The sequence below is a fragment of the Phyllobates terribilis genome, unplaced genomic scaffold (assembly GCF_046119375.1).
Source record: "Phyllobates terribilis strain yellow unplaced genomic scaffold, ASM4611937v1 Scaffold_4__5_contigs__length_816908805, whole genome shotgun sequence".
NCBI classification, from domain to species: Eukaryota; Metazoa; Chordata; class Amphibia; order Anura; family Dendrobatidae; genus Phyllobates; species Phyllobates terribilis.
In genome coordinates, this window is record NW_027362764.1 from 527171068 (window position 1) to 527188680 (window position 17613).

The 17613-nt window shown below is 44.3% G+C and overlaps 1 protein-coding gene across 1 annotated transcript in view; it reads right to left on the minus strand.

The window, feature by feature from the left end:
* The window catches only part of LOC141264677 (1,25-dihydroxyvitamin D(3) 24-hydroxylase, mitochondrial-like), a 49944-nt gene that overhangs the window by 20659 nt on the left and 11672 nt on the right, over positions 1 to 17613 (minus strand). The window contains exons 6-7 of the mRNA XM_073676946.1: positions 4039 to 4150; positions 477 to 619 (exon numbers count right to left, since the gene is read on the minus strand). Coding sequence (XP_073533047.1) covers positions 477 to 619; positions 4039 to 4150 — 255 coding nt within the window. The remainder of the gene's footprint in view (positions 1 to 476; positions 620 to 4038; positions 4151 to 17613) is intronic.

Here is a 17613-nt window from a genome sequence, read left to right on the forward strand (position 1 = left end):
GAGAACTTTGCTGACCATAAGAGCTTACACTTTACAGGTGGAAAAGAGAAGACCATGCTGACCATAAGAGCTTACGCTCTGTAGGAGAGAGAAACTTAACTAGTAACTCTAGAGATGGAACGTAACTCTGCTGTACAAACTGTGCTCCACTGGCAACCGTTGGTTTCTGATGGCCAAGGTATTGGCCACCACTGTCCAAGGTATGATAATCTGTAAGATGTCATAGTTGCAGGGCATTATGGGGAGGCCCAAATGGCAATGCAAAATGACAGCCACTCTCTGATGCTTTAGTGTCGGAAATGGTGCATTTATTTTTGCAAACAGTGAATTGTACTTAAAATGTTTGAATTCATGTGAAACCTGCAAATTTCATGAAATTTAACTCAAACATATTTCTCTACAGATCAATCCACTCATCTCTATTTATCATTATCATTTTCATAATTTTTTTAACATGTTAATACTTATGAACTTACAGTTTCAACACCTCCAATTTGAAGTTCGGTGAAAAGCCCAGACAGCTGTTTCTTTGTAAGTGATTTTTCAGAATAAATTGCATTTAACAAGTCATCATTCTGGCCGCTGCTGGAGTTTAGTCTCTTGTCAATATAATTTTTTACTGGTGTAATAGGTTTGTAAAAAAGAATCAATTACATATTTGCATTGTATTGAAGATCAACTCATTGAAATCAGAACATAACACATTGCTATTTTATTGGCTGAAATTAGTCTGAACATTTTTTTTTTGACTTGGCATCCATTAAGACATCTGTAGAAAAGAATATCAATATCATTGTAATTGCTGCCAATGATCCTGATAAACAGAACCTTATATATAATTAAAGACATCTAAAATGTATAGGCAGCAAGGATAGACATAAGGCCTAAGTGAAATGTAAAAACAGTGTCTTACAAAATAGCCTGCTATGTATAGTGTCCACCATATGTTTTCAGATTGCTAGAAATCACATAACTGTAAAGTGATAGTAGATACGACTTATTAATCTTCAATTGGTATATCAGTGCAGGAATAAAATCACACAAATAATAGATTTGTAATGATAACCCTACATAAGCCCCAACTAGATCATGGAGGTTGGCACCCTCTCTGTGAAACAAAATGGCACCCACACTCAATGGAGGCTGTCCATAAAAGTCCCTCACTTATACCTGAAGAAAAATACACTGAAAAATGTAGTAATAAAAACACATACAGATCAGATAATCTGCATAATTATGTTATATTTTTACAATCTACCCGGAAAAGGGCCCAACAATATACAGATCTAGGTAGAGGATAAGATAAATGTCCAACTTCCCTGAATAAGTGTAACTTCAAAAGGCATATTATAGTTTGTCTCCATAGAATACCTGGTCTCGATGAGTTTCTCCCATTAAAATAGTGGGTTCTTCAGGAGCCCAATTATGGGTGCAATTTTTTTTTACCTCTGTAGCTATCTCTTAAGGGAAAAGTAAGAGAAACTGGTTATCTGATCTGTGTATATGATTACTTTTTTCAGTATGTTTTTCTTCAGGGTAAGTGCGGGACATTTAGTGGGGATGCCATTTCTTTCTACAGATAGGGTGCCAACCTCCACGGCCAGGCAGTGATTCTCTTGTTGGGCTTTTGTAGGGATTTCTATATATATATATATATATATACACTGTATATTATATGTGCCTTTTTATCACTGCACTGATATACCAGTTGACAATTAATAAGCCCTATCTACTTTCATTTTCCAGTTATGCAAAATCTAACCTTCCTGCAAACATTAATTAGGTGCAAAGACACCATTAGGAGCAGGTTCCTTTTTGTTAAAATATCTTTTTTCCATCTCACTTAGGTTTATGTCTTTTCTTGCTGGCTATGCATATTATTTGTCTTTAATTATATCTAAGATTTTGTTTATTAGTATATGCATGGACTATCTACGGAATGTATTGTACACACTATCAGTGCTTCTGATTTAAAGGGATTTTCCCATGAACAAAGTACATTTTAATTAAAAGATCTTGGAGTAATAATAAGTTCCACAATTGGACGTGTTAAGCAAATATGTTCCTGTGCTGAGATAATCTTATAAATGTGCCCCTGCTGTGTACTGTGTAATGGCTGTGTCTGACTGTGAAGGAACATGGTCTTATCATAACACAGCTCCTGGGTAGGGGAGGTTGCAAAAAAAAGTATACAGACATTACAGCACAGATCGCAGATGATTCTTTTTGTGCGGAAAAACATTTCACTGCCTGTGTTTAAGTAATATTTTACCTGAAAGAAAGAATCAGCTGTGACCCCGTGCTGTAATGTCTGTACACTCTTTTGCTTCCTCCCCTGCCCAGGAGATGTGGTATGATCAGACCATGTTCCTGTACGGTCAGACACAGCCATTACACAGTACACAGCAGGGGCACATTTATAAGATTATCTCAGCACAGGAACACTTTTTTAAACACATCCAATAGTAGAACTTATTATTATCCCAAGATCTATTTATTAAAATGTTGATTAAAATTAACTTTGTTCATGGGAAAAACCCTTTAATTTTTACAGTCTTTATTACCTTGTAGTTCATCCATTTGCATATATTTCTGTGCACTAACTTGTGAATGGATTGGTATAGGATAGTGCAGGAATTATTTGCTTTGCTCCCTTCCCTGTATTATACCATGAAGCTGGTACAAATTGAGAGTAGTTATTATATTTTAATTTTATATAATAAAAATTATATTTATATATTTTTTTCCCTCACTTTAAGGCTAGGGCCACTTAAGCAGATAAAAAAATCTCATCCAGGAGAGTGGGATGATTTTTTATCACTTGTCATCTGGGTGCAGTCCATATACAATCTGTTTTTTTATTCAGCTACAATTAATATTTTATAAAACCAATTACAGTTTCCGATTTCACAGAATTGCAATGTGTGGGATCCTTCACACGACCATATTACCGAGTTCTATGCGATGTTTTGTCGGATGGTAGAGGGCCCAATGTTATACAATGGTGCAGTGCAGATCTGAGATTTTTTTCTCTCATGTCGATCGGCATGAGAAAACAATCGCAGCATGCTGCAAGTGCGAGAGAATTGGATCACACTAAGGTGACAGTCGGCTTAAACTCTGACAGAGCATGATCCAAATGACATTAGCATATTCGGTCTAATTCTCTTGCATGAGAGAATCTACAGCCCTGTTGCCCCGGCCTATCTGTAAAAATCAGATGCCATGCTGATAGTCCGTATGGCATCCAATTTGTTTATCGCAGCCATCTTATTTCAAAGTCAAATTGTAGCATGCTGCAGTTTTTTTTACTCATGCTGAATATAGCTGAGAAAAAATACGCAGATCTACACTGCCTCATTACATTAGTTCAAGTGCAACAACTTTTTTTTTATCACATTTCACTTGTCCAGTTTGTCTTTCTGCTTTTGTTTCCCTTCAGATACGGCCACACCATCAGTATTTGGTCAGTACTTTTCCTCAGTATTTGTAAGCCAAAACCAGGAGAGGGTGATAAATGCTGAATTGGTGACGTGTTTCTATTATACTTTTCCTCTGATTGTTCCTCACCTGGTTTTCGCTTACAAATACTGAGGAAAAATACTGACCAAATACTGATAGTGGGGCTGTAGCCATCAAGGTCTTCTAACTACCCTTTGTATATAAATTTAGAGGCAGTGGGTGTAATTTAACTCCGCCCTCCACAGATTTGTAGACATATTTGAGTAGTTTTTGAGAGTAAATGTTCAGTGCAGGAGTCAAAAATTTACAGATATGTGGAAAAAGAGACATTTTCCCTACTAAGATACAGTATATCAAAATTTTTTATCTTCAATCTTACTGTTCAGTCAGGAAAATAAAAGTGCTTTTATTTAAATTAACGTTGCTGATTATACTGCAGGTTTATTTTTATTAGTAATGTAGATTTCACATTCAAGGTTACATATAAACATCTTTATTTCTTATAAACCTTAAGTCAAATAATCATAAGGCATATGTGTTCAATATTAAAAATTTTTGGAATGTGCAGTAGATTACCTGCTGCAAATATATTGTCCCAGGCTTCAGTATGACTTTTCCAAGATTTTGTATTAAATTGTTTATGAAGATCTGCTGAGGTTACAATGAGTGGACCTAAATAGTGCATCATCTGTAGGAAAAATATGGAATATTTATATATTGGTAAAACTTACAGAAATGTTCATCCTATCTCTATAATGCAATATAATAATTTATAATTGAAATGATAAGTTGTTGGTTAAGTGACTTATGTTGATAAGTTAAATAGGCAAGATTAGAAAAAATGAAAATTATTATTGAAAATAATCTAAAATATTGTAAAGTAACTCTGTACAGCACTGCATAGTACCATCATTGGAAACAGTACTGGTTCTAGGGGAAATAACTGACAGAAGGACAAGTGGGACACTTTGGCAGGAATGTGTCTATTCAGGAGAGCGTAGAATGAGAATGTGTGGAAACCATGCCTTTCCCTCTTCTTGCTGCCTGTATTCATTAAGTAACTCAAGTGGATCTTCTAACCTGCTCCAGATTGATGAAAGTAACAGGATGTCAAGAAAGTCTGCAGAGAGGCATTGTGCTCTCTGCAAACTGACCTTTTTAATTAATAATTATTATTTATATAAGCTGTGACAGAGTCACTGGTGTTAAATACGAGGGGAGGTATGTGTCACTATGGCTGCTAGTTTGTGTGAACTGAAATCTACAAAATTTATGCCAGCATGTTATATACTGGGGGCTAACTCACTTAATGGGAGTGTTTTTTTGTGCATGGCAAAGAGGGTGGGAAACCATTCACACTACCTCCCCTCACGGCGTGACTGAGCAAGCTTAAATGCTCAGTCACTATTTTTTTTCTGTGATGTGGTCTGGAGAAGGAAGTCTCCAGGCTATGAGTGTAGGCCAGAGGGCTCCACTGAAGGACTTTGCTGGACTGTTTGTGACACTGGGAGCGGGCGAAACCCGCTCACCTATGAACTGTGCATTACTTTATCTTTTTTTTTTCCTGTTATCCCGGAGAGGACTTGTTTATTTTTGTGGAACCCTGCTGGAGTTTAAACCGCATATTAATAAACCCGCAGGAAGTTAACCCAAGACATGTGTCCTTTGTTTGCTTCTGTGAGAGCTGAGCAAGTCGCTTTACCACAGTTGGTGTGAGAGTGCTGGCAAGATTCCAGGAACACGTGTACCTGCCATAAAAAATGGTGGATGTCCTGGGTGAAGGCCAGCAGCCAGCCAGAGATGTCCAGTAGTATGGAGGAGCTTAGTAAGCATTTAGTCCAGAGCCAAGTGCAGCAACACCAGCAGCATCTGCAGCAATTACAGCAACACCGGGAGCTACAGCAGCAGCACATCCTGCTGCAGCAGCAAGCTCAACAGGAAATGACCAAATTATTGCTGCAACAGATCCAGTTGCAGCGGAAAGTGCAGCAGCAACACCAACAGGAGCAGCAGCAGCAAATACAGCATCTGCCGAACGCCATCCAGGGCAGAGTGACCGCCGCACCCCCAGGGCCGACTGAGTACTAACGCGTCAAAATGATGCCCCCTAGGGTATGATATAGAAGCCTTTCTAACAGTCTTTGAGAGGGTGGCTGATCGGGAGAGACTTCCACCAGAACAGTGGGCAGAGGTTCTGGCACCACATTTGTCGGTTGAACCCCAAAAGGCATATTATCACTTAGTACTTATGGATGCCAAGGATTATGCCAAACTAAAGACAGAGATCTTGGCATGCCAGGTAGTGAATATGGCGATGAGAACCCAATGAGTCCACCACTGGGCATATGCCCTCGACAAACCGCTCGATCTCAGATTTTTGACCTACTGCATCTCGTTCAGAAGTGGTTGCAGCCACAGTCCTCCACTCCTGCCCCAATGGTTGAGCGAGTGGTGATTGATAGATTCATACACTCCCTTCCCGGGTCGGTACAGACTTGGGTTGCCCAAGGCGATCCCCAGAACGTGGACGACATCGTCGGCATAGTAGAGAAGTACCAGGTGGTTTATAGCCTCAACTAGGGGGTGCCCCACTCCACTGAATGTGTTGCAATTACTGTCGTTAAGGATGTGGTTTGTTGGCGGTGTCACAACCCTGGACACGTAGCCGCCCGGTGTCATATATCTACTAAGACAATGGACTGCAGCCTAGGCAGACGGTTTTCCTATTATGCTTATCCAGCCTGCAGCGTGGACTGTCAACCCCGCGAGGAGCATCAGGCATGTGCCATGTCCATTAATTGAGTAAAGGTGCTTGTACTGTTAGACTCTGGGAGTCTGGTGACCCTAATCAGAGCTACCCTTTCCCATCAGTTGGTCCCTACCAAAACAGTGGGTGTTCAGTGCATCCATGGAGATGTCAAGGACTACCCTGTATCCACAGTAACAGTGGGAAAAGACTGTGGTGACCAGTCCCATGAGGTCAGGGTGGTTAAAGATCTGATATACCCCATCATACTGGGCCGTGATTTTGCTTTGTTTTGGGAGTTGTGGGGAAACAGAACCAGACTACAGTGCCTTGTGAAAGAATTTGGCCGCCTTGAACTTTTCTACCTCTTGCCCCATTTCTGGCTTCAAACATAAAGATATAAAATTCTAATTTTTGGGGAAAAAATCAGCAACAAGTGGGACACAATCGTGAAGTGGAACGAAATTTATTGGATATTTTAAACTTTATTTAAAAAATTAAAAACTGAAAAATGGGACGTGCAATATTATTTGGCCCCTTTACTTTCAGTGCAGCAAACTCACTCCAGAAGTTCAGTGAGGATCTCTGAATGATCCAATGTTGACCTAAATGATTGGTAATTATTAGTGTTGAGCGAGCATGCTCGACACTGCTCGGTACTCGCCCGAGCATTTCGCTACTCGGGATGCTCAGCGAGCACCGAGCATTTTCGGGTTACTCGAGTGGGAGCTCGGGTCTCCGCCCTGCATGTTTGGCGCTCTTTACAGAGCCAATGAACATGCAGGGATTGCCAGCCAGTCACTGTAATGCCGCAGCCATGTTGTTTGTGGGCATTACAGTGATTGGCTGGCCGCACAGCGTCACCTCGAGTATTTAAAACCGGGTGCCGCCATCTTGGACACAGTCGCTTTGGATCAGACAGTGTAGGGAGAGTGCTGCTGAGCTTGGGAGAGATTTATACTGCAAAATAGGTAGTGTAGGGTCTCTAAAGCCAGCAAAATCAATCAAACAGTCCTTTCTGAGGACTAATATCCATCCCAGATATCAGGCAGGAAGGCAGGCAGGCTGTATAGGAGACGCAGTGGTTATACCAACAAACACTGCATTAATGTCCTGTGTGCTGCTGCTGCTCAAATTGCTAGACTTAGCCCCAGGTCTCAGGGGCATGGAAAAATTATTTTTTTTTCATCTAAATGCTCTTTTTTTTTTTCATCAGTCAGACTGTACAAATGCCTGTCTTATTAACCTTTTGATATTCCCCCCCCCGAAAAAAAAATTGTGTGTGTCTGTAAGTGTTCAGACACAAATATATCTGTTTAAAAGAGTCTGGTTTCAGCCAGATAACTAGAACTGTGGTTTTGCAGTTGCACGGTTCAAATCTCTGTATTATCCACTTTTTTTGCCTTTTTTCCATTAAAAAACAGTTTGAGTGTCTCGCTGACTGTTCAGACACAAATATATCCATTTAAAAAAGTCTGGTATAAGCCAGGAAATTAGAACTGTGGTTTTCCTCTTCCACGGTTCAAATCTAGGTGTTATCCACCTTTTTTCAATAAAAAAAAAACAGTTTGAGTGTCTCGCTGACTGTTCAGACACAAATATATCTGTTTAAAAGATTCTGGTGTAGGCCAGGAAATTAGAACTGTGGTTTTCCTCTTCCACGGTTCAAATCTGGGTGTTATCTACCTTTTTGCCTTTTTTCCATAAAAAAAAACAGTTTGAGTGTCTCGCTGACTGTTCAGACACATATATCTGTTTAAAAGTTTCTGGTGTAGGCCAGAGAAATAGAACTGTGGTTTTCCTCTTCTACGGTTCTAATCTCCTTTTTATTACCCTTTTGCCATTGATAGTGCGAGTGTAAGCTATTTTACTTCATTTATAATGGGCAAAGCGCGTGGCAAGGTACGTGGAACTGGACGTTCTGGTGATGGTGCGTGTAGAGGACGAGGCCGTGGCCAAGGTGAAAATGTGAAAATGTGCCACAACCAACAGCCACATCTTCTCGCTTCCAGTTCTTGACCGAATTACTAGGGAAGCACACAACAAGACCACTATTGTGAACTGATCAGTGTGAACAGGTTATTAATTAGATATCAGATAATACTTCCAGTCACCTGGGCACCACCACCTCCGGTCTGTCATCCACACGGTTAAGTCTTAGTAGCCGTGAGTCTTGACCAAATACTCCTGCTCAACTTGATGCTCCTTCCTCCCACCATGCCGAGTGTCGTCAGACAGCAACTGATCCCACAGTTGGACACTCTGAAGAGCTGTTCACTGGTCCATTTCCATATTTGGCCCCTCGCCTGCTCCGCTTGAAGTGGTGGAAGTGGAGATCCCATGTAGTGATGGCCAAATATTTGAACAGCCACGGCCACAGGAAGGGGACGCTGGCAATTTGTCACAAGAGGTGGACGATGACGAGACACAATTGCCACGAAGTGAGGAGGAGGACCGTGGTGCGGAAGTGGAAGATGAGGAGGTGGTGGATGATCTAGTAACTGACGCAACGTGGCAGGAGGACATGCAGAGCGATGCCAGCAGCACACAGGGGGAGGGAGGCAGAGTACCCCAACAGGCAGAAAGAAGCAGTGTGGTGGCCACAGAGAGAAGGCGGGCAACCATTCCCCATAATACCAACACAAGGGATGTTGCCAGTACAACTGTTAGGTCTTCCAGAGTCTGGATATATTTTAAAGACTCTGCTTATAACCCCAAAAAGGTCATTTGTACCACCTGCCGGGCCAGCATCAGCAGGGGTGACAAAACTACCAGCCTGACCACCACCAGCATGATCAGGCACATGTCAGCAAAGCACCCGACTTTGTGGGGCGAACCCCAGGGTCCACAACCAGTGTCAGCGGGTATCACCACTGCTTCATCCGCTGTTGTGCGTGTAAGAGAACCCCCTGTTGTGCCTGCTAGGCAATCCCCTGTCCATACTGCATGCAAAGATGCCCCTTCCTCTCAGTCTTCACTTGTTATGGCGGTTTCTCAAGAAACAGCATCAACGTCCACGTCCCACCGCAGCGTTCAATTGTCCATATCCCAGACATTTGAACAAAAGCGCAAATTCGCAGCCAACGCCACACAGGCCACGGTCCTAAATTCGCACATTTCACGACTGCTTGCATTGGAAATGCTGCCTTTTAGGCTGGTGGGGCCAGAATCATTTCGCAACCTTATGGTGGTGGCCGTCCCTCGGTACTCGGTCCCCAGCCGACACTAATTTGTCCGGTGTGCCATCCCCGCACTACACAAGCACGTGTCCCAAAACATCTGCCGTGCCCTCAACAACGCAGTTACTGGGAGAGTCCACCTGACAACGGACACGTGGACAAGTGTTTTTGGCCAGGGGCAGTTCATCTCCCTGATGGCACACTGGGTAAGCATAGTGGAAGCCGGGACCCAGTCTGACCTTGGGACGGAACACATCCTCCCCACACCGAGGATTGTGGGCCCTCTGTCAGTCAGAGTTGCCCCCACAGTGTACAGCTCCTGCGCATCATCCTCCTCCTCATGTTCAGCCTTTGATATCTCAGATATCACCACATCAGTTACAAGCTGGAAGCACTGCAGTACTGCCTCAGCCAAGCGGCAACTCATAAGCTTAGGTGATAAACCTCACACTGCTTGTGAGTTGTGGACAGCTGTGAAAGAGCAGGCAGATCTGTGGCTGAGACCGTTAAACCTACATCCAGGCATGGTCGTGTGTGACAATGGCCGTAACCTGGTGTCGGCTCTGAGGCGAGGCGAGATCTCACACGTACCATGCCTGGTTCATGTGGTTCAGCGGTTTCTTAAATCATACCCCGAGTTGCCAGATCTGCTCTTCAAAGTACGCCCCCTGTCAGCTCATTTTCAGAAGTCGGCTACAGCTTCCGCCACCCTTGCTGTGTTGCAGCAGCGCTTGCAGCTTCTGGCACACCGACTTGTGTGTGATGTTCCCATATGTTGGAACTCTACCCTCCACATGTTGCAAAGGATTTGTGAGCAGAAGAGAGCAGTTGTGGAGTACCAGCTGCAACAAGGCCGTCGATATTCAGGTCAGACTCAACACATAAGACCTCAGGAGTGGACCTGGATGTCTGAAATATGTACCATCTTGACAAACTTTGAGGAGTCCACCAAGATGGTGAGTGGCGATGACGCCATCATTAGTGTCAGCATCTCACTTTTCTGTCTTTGGCAACACTCTCTGCAGAGAATTAAAGAGGAGGCATTGCAGCCAGAGTATGATGAGATGGATCAAGAAGCCGTAGCGGGCGATTACACACAGCCCAGTCTCATCTTATCCCAATGTGCATTGGGGGACAATGAGGGAGAGGAGGAGGAGGAGGAAAAACAGGAGCTGGTATCATGCGCTGTAGACGGTAGTACCTGTACAACTGTCATACCGTCGGTTCAGCGTGGGTGGCCTGAGGACAGGGGGAAGGAGGAAGGGGAGAAGGAGGAGTAGAGCATGGTCAGTCGTCATCTTGGTGAGGACACGTAAGTCTTGCCCATTACCAGTCTGGAACGCATGGCTGACTTTGTGCTACGCTGCCTTAACCGTGATCCTCGCGTTGTCAAACTGTTGGGTGACAGTCATTACTGGTTGGTGACACTTTTAGACCCCCGCTACAAGGAGAACTTTCACTCTCATATTCCTGAGGTGGAGAGGTCTACAAAAATGGGGCAGTACCAGAAGGCCCTTGCTGCAGAACTGTTAAAAAAATTCCAATCTGAACACGCTAGCGGCAGAGATCACAGTTCGTTACCCAACCAAGGTGTACAGGCGAGAAAGACGCAACTCCAATATAGCAGAGGCAGGAGAACACTGTCAACATTCTGAGACAGTTTTTTGAGACCCGCCAAGCTTACAGGCCCTGAGGCGCGGGGTACTCTCACAAGGAGTGGAAAGTTTCAAAAGATTGTGAGGGAGTACCTTGCCGATCGTACCAGCGTCCCGCGGTGATCCTTCTGTGCCTTTTAATTATTGGGTATCCAAACTGGACATTTGGATTGAAATCGCTCTGTACGCCTTGGAGGTCCTGGCCTGCCCTGCCGCTACCGTGTTATCGGAGCGTGTTTTTAGTGCCGCTGGGGGAATTATAACTGATAAGCGCACTCGCCTGTCAACTGACAAAGCTGACAAGCTGACCCTTATCAAAATGAACAAGGGCTGGATTGGGCCAGACTTCTCATCACCACCAAATGACAGCAGAGTAACATAAAGTCAAATCCACTGTGTTATTTAGGGAGGTGTATTACCATGCACCGCTTCACACCTTCAAATAGGTATACGCTTCCTCATTTCGGCTGTGTTTTGCTCTTCTCCATATCCTCAGCCTCCACCACCACTATACCACCACGGTGACCGTGGTCTGTGTTGCCAGCATCGCAAGTTCCTCTGTTCCTCTAATTTTTGGCAGTTTTTGCTTGGAAGGCATAGGCAAAGACGATGGAAGACCTACTCCCCAATAATGGGAATAATGTTTTTAATATGCTGTACTGCATGGCTCTTGTAAGGGGCATTGCAAGTTCCTCGGTCCTAATTTTTGGCAGCTTTTGCTTAGAAGGCATAGGCAAAGACTATGGGAGACCCACTCCCTAATAGTGGGAATAATGTTTTTAATATGCTGTACTTCACGGCTCTTGTAAGGGGCATTAAAATTGTCTTGTTAAGCTACTGTGACCTCCACGTCTCTTCCAAGGGTCATTGATCTTGTCTTTTTATTCCACTGGGACCTCCACGTCTCTTCCATGGGGCATTGATATTGTCTTTTTATTCCACTGTGACCTCCACGTCTCTTCCAAGGGGCATAAAAACCGTCTTGTTAAGCTACTATGACCTACAGGTCTCTTCCAAGGGGCCTTAAAACCATCTTGTTTAACCACTCTGAACTCCACGTCTCTTCCAAGGGGCATTAAAATCGTCTTGTTAAGCTACTGTGACCTCCATGTCTCTTCCAAGGGTCATTGATATTGTCTTTTATTCCACTGGGACCTCCACCACTCTTCCAAGGGGCATTGATATTGTCTTTTTATTCCACAGAGACCTCCACCACTCTTCCAAGGGGTATTGACATTGTCTTTTTATTCCACTGTAACCTCCACCACTCTTCCAAGGGGCATTGATATTGTCTTTTTATTCCACTGGGACCTCCACCACTCTTCCAAGGGGCATTGATATTGTCTTTTTATTCCACTGGGACCTCCACGTCTCTTCCAAAGGGCATTAAAACCGTCTTGTTAAACCACTCTGAACTCCAGGTCTCTTCCACGGGGCATTAAAATCGTCTTGTTAAGCTACTGTAACCTCCACGTCTCTTCCAAGGGTCATTGATATTGTCTTTTTATTCCACTGGGACCTCCACCACTCTTCTAAGGGGCATTGATATTGTATTTTTATTCCACTGGGACCTCCACGTCTCTTCCAAGAGGCATTAAAAGCGTCTTGTTAAACCACTCTGAACTCCACGTCTCTTCCAAGGGGCATTAAAACCGTCTTGTTAAACCACTCTGAACTCCACGTCTCTTTCAAGGGGCATTACAATCATCTTGTTAAGCTACTGTGACCTCCACTTCTCTTCCAAGGGTCATTGATATTGTCTTTTTATTCCACTGGGACCTCCACCACTCTTCCAAGGGGCATTGATATTGTCTTTTTATTCCACAGCGACCTCCACCACTCTTCCAAGGGGTATTGATATTGTCTTTTTATTCCACTGTAACCTCCACCACTCTTCCAAGGGGCATTGATATTGTCTTTTTATTCCACTGGGACCTCCACCACTCATCCAAGGGGCATTGATATTGTCTTTTTATTCCACTGGGACCTCCATGTCTCTTCCAAAGGGCATTAAAACCATCTTGTTAAACGACTCTGAACTCCACGTCTCTTCCAAGGGGCATTAAAACCATCATGTTAAGCTACTGTGATCTCCACTTTTCTTCCAATGGGCATTAAAACCATCTTGTTAAACCAATCTGAACTCCACAGCTCTTCCAATGGGCATTGAAATGTTGTTTTTAATTACCTCTGACGTCCACAACTCTCTCAACGGGCATTGCATTTCCTCCTAATTTTAGTCAGCTTTTGCTTTTCAATGCATGGGCAAACACTAAGGGAGACCCACTCCCCAATAATGGGTAGAAGGTATTTAGTAAGCTGTAATCCACATCTTTTTCAAGGGGCATTGCAGTTCCTCATAATTTTTGGAATGCCTTCCATTCACTGTTTTGGCCAACAGTGTACAGGAGACCCAGTTGATATAAATGGAAAAAACGGTTTAGATAAGGCCCTCTGAACTCCATGTCACTTCCAAGGGGCAATGGAGTGCCTCGAAATTTTTGGTAGGCATTGCACTCACTGTATGCCCTATAACTGTGTAGCCGAACCGCTCCTTTTGGTACAGAAACAAATCCTACAAGACGTGTGTTTAACTGGCCTGATATTGATGTGAATGGTCCCTGTTCTTCCTTTGCCACCAACTCATCCATCATTCATCACCTGAAGCTTTGCTTTAATGGGAGTCATAGAACTGGGATAGTAGCAGGAAAACATCCAGCAATCCTCGGAGGAGGTAGGATATGCGCCAAAATGCTGACCACCTCAGGCATAGCCACTACTACATACATGGGCTTGCATTCCAAGGAACAGAATGCTAAGGAGATGGATGGCCTCATGATCATGAATAATTTACTCATTGTGTAGGAGGCCGACCACTGCTGCTGTCTACCTTCTGAACTTTGTGTTGAAGCCTGATTGACCCAGGACCCACAATCCTCTATGTCTGGAGGACGTGTTGCATCCCAGTGTCCAACTGTGTCCCGGCTTCCACAATATTAACCCAGTGTGAAGACATCAATGAGATGGACCATCCCTGGCCTCATTCACTTGTCCACGTGTTTGTGCTTAGGCTGTCCATCCCACTAAATGCACTGGGGAGGGCACAGGTAATGTTTTGGTATGCGCTCTTGTGTATAAGGCGCACCGGGACAAATAGGGGTGGCTGGGGACTGAGTATGGACACCCGGCCGCTGATGCAGCCTTGACCTGGTGGCCATATTTCACCTCCACATGCATAAAAGGCCCAATTTCAAGTGCAAGCAAGCAAGCAGTATGGTATTACAGCCTGGGGGTGGGTGGCTGGCAGGCTGCATGCTTACGCTTGCATTGCAAGGAATGGGGGAGGTACAACTGAACACTGCCCAGGGACAAGGACTTGAACTGGGATAGTTGCAAGACTGCAACGACAGGTGCAGGGTGGGAGGCATCTTCGAATGTGCCATGAATAGGGGGTTGGCGTGCACACACTACAGCGGAATAGGCAGTCCTTCCCACTAAATACACTGGGAAGGGCGCAACCGGACAAACCATGACATGGTGGCCGGCATCTGCCTCCACAAGCCTAAAAAGCCTCATTTCAAGTCCAAGAAAGCTAGCAGTATGGTATTGCAGCCTGGGGGTGGGTGGGTGGCAGGCTGCACACTTACGCTTGCATTCCAAGAAAACAAAGCAGATGCTAACTTTTATCATCATCAACATGCTCCTCACCTTGGCACTCTCAACTCTCCTGATGGAGAAGCCAGGGCCCACCAGAGGAGTCTGGTTGTCTGGTGAGCTCATCCAATTCTGCCCTAAAGCAGGCCAGGCTAAGAAAAGTGTGGGGAAGGTTACCAGGACAAATAGTGGTGGTGGGGACTGAGTATAGAGACCTCGCTGCCGAAGCAGCCATGAGGTAGCGGCCTCCTCCAAACTAAAAGGCCTCATTTCAAGTGCAAGCTAGCAGTATGGTATTGTAGCCTGGGGGTGGGTGGGTGGCAAGCTGCACACCTACGCTTGCATTCCAAGAAAACAAAGCAGATGCTAACTTCTTTCATCATCATCATGCTCCTCATCTTGGCACTCTCAACTCCCCTGATGGAGAAGCCAGGGCCCACCGGAGGAGTCTCTGGTTTTCTGGAGGGCTCGTACAATGCTGCCCTAAAGCAGGCCAGGCAAAGAAAAGTGTGGGGAAGGTTCCCGGGACAAATAGTGGCGGCTGGGGACTGAGTATGGAGACCTCGCTGCCGACGCACCCATGAGGTAGTGGCCAGCTTCGGCCTCCTCCAAGCTAAAAGGCCCCATTTCAAGTGCAATCTAGCAGTATAGTATTGCAGCCGGCGGGTGGGTGGGTGGCAGGCTGCATATTTGTGCTTGCATTGCAAGGAATGGGGGAGGTACAATTGAACACTGCCCTGGGACAAGGACTTGCATGGGGATAGTTGCATTTCTGCATCTTCTGATGCGGAAAGGATCACATCTGATGGGCACACTTTTAGGCAGTGACCTGGGTGTCAGAGATTCTTCCAGGGGTCTTCCCCATGCTGTTCCCATGTCTTTTCAGCACTGTATGCATGTGTCACACAGCACATGGTCAGATAAGGTTGTAAATTGTTAAAATGACATTTCCCAGTGAATGCATTTGTCACGGTTGAAAGCAATACAAAAGTGCAAAAATGCATAAAAAATGCTACTTGTGAACATAGTCCAAGGTGTGGAGGAGTATTTTTGTTTTTGGTTATTTATTTTACTTTATACACAAGTCTTTACCCTGGAAAGGATGTTCCTTAACATATTTCACAGGAAAACAATTTCAGTTTCGTTTTTGAACGTTTTATTGTGAGTCCGTAAAAGTGGCTTAATACCTCTGACCACGTTGTTGACAGCATTGACCTGGGGGTCATAAATGCTTCCTGGGGCGATCCCCATGCTGTCCCCATGTCATTTGAGCACTGTCACTATCATTTTGGGCACTTTTTAGGCTTTCTACAGACTGCCGGGGGTGCCGCCGCAAAAATGCTCGGGTCTCCCATAGACTAATATTGGACTCGTTGCTCGGGTCGAGCACCCGAGTATCACGGTGAGTTCGGCCAGAACTTCGAGCACCCCAGCATTTTAGTGGTCACTCAACACTAGTAATGATAAATAGAATCCACCTGTGTGTAATCAAGTCTCTGTATAAATGCACCTGCTCTGTGGTAGTCTTAGGGTTCTGTTTCAAGTGCCGAGAGCAACATGAAGACCAAGGAACACACCAGGCTGGTCCTATATATTGTTGTGGCGAGGTATAAATCCGGATTTGGATACAAAAAGATTTCCCAAGTTTTAAACATCTCAAGGAGCACTGTGCAAGTGATCATATTGAAATGGAAGGAGTATCAGACCACTGCAAATCTACCAAGACCTGGCCGTCCCTCTAAACTTTCATCTCGAACAAGAAGAAGACTGATCAGAGATGCAGCCAAAAGGCTCATGATCACTCTGGATGAACTGCAGAGATCTACAGCTGAGGTGGGAGAGTCTGTCCATAGGACAACAATCAGTTGTGCACTGCACAAATCTGGCCTTTATGGAAGAGTGGCAAGAAGAAAGACATTTCTCAAAGATTTCCATAAAAAGTTTTGTTTGAAGTTTGCCACAAGCCACCTGGGAGACACACCAAACATGTGGAATAAGGTGCTCTGGTCAGATGAAACCAAAATCAAACTTTTTGGCCACATTGCAAAACGATATGTTAGGCGTAAAAGCAACACACCAAGCAAAACACCATCCCCACTGTTAAACATGGTGGTGGCAGCATTATGGTTTGGGCCTGCTTTTCTTCAGCAGGGACAGGGAAAATCGTTAAAATTGATGGGAAGATGGACGGAGCCAAATACAGGACCATTCTGGAAGAAAACCTGTTGGAGTCTGCAAAAGACCTGAGACTGGAACGGAGATTTATCTTCCAACAAGACAATGATCCCTAACATAAAGCAAAATCTACAATGGAGTGGTTCAAAAATAAATGTATCCAGGTGTTAGAATGGCCAAGTCAAAGTCCAGACCTGAATCCAATCGAGAATCTGTGGAGAGAGCAGAAAACTGCTGTGCACAAACGCTCTCCATCAACCTCACTGAGCTCGAGCTGTTTTGCAAGGAAGAATGGGCAAGAATTTCAGCCTCTCGATGTGCAAAACTGATAGAGACATACCCCAAGCGACTTGCAGCTGTAATCGCACCATAAGGTGGCGCTACAAAGTATTAACTCAAGGGGGCCAAATAATATTGCACGCCCCACTTTTCAGTTTTTAATTTTTTTAAAAAGTTTAAAATATCCAATAAATTTTGTTCCACTTCACGATTGTGTCCCACTTGTTGTAGATTCTTCCCGAAAAATTAGATTCTTATATCTTTATGTTTGAAGCCAGAAATGTGGCAAAAGGTAGGAAAGTTCAAGGGGGCCAAATACTTTCACAAGGCAGTGTAAGTAGCGTGGGAAAAAACAGGTCCCTGGGGAAGAACCCCCGACGCAGTCTCAAGTGGATGAGTTCCCTCTATGCATCCTTGTTGGCGATGAGGGCAAGACAGTGACTGAGGAGGCCAACCTCTCTGA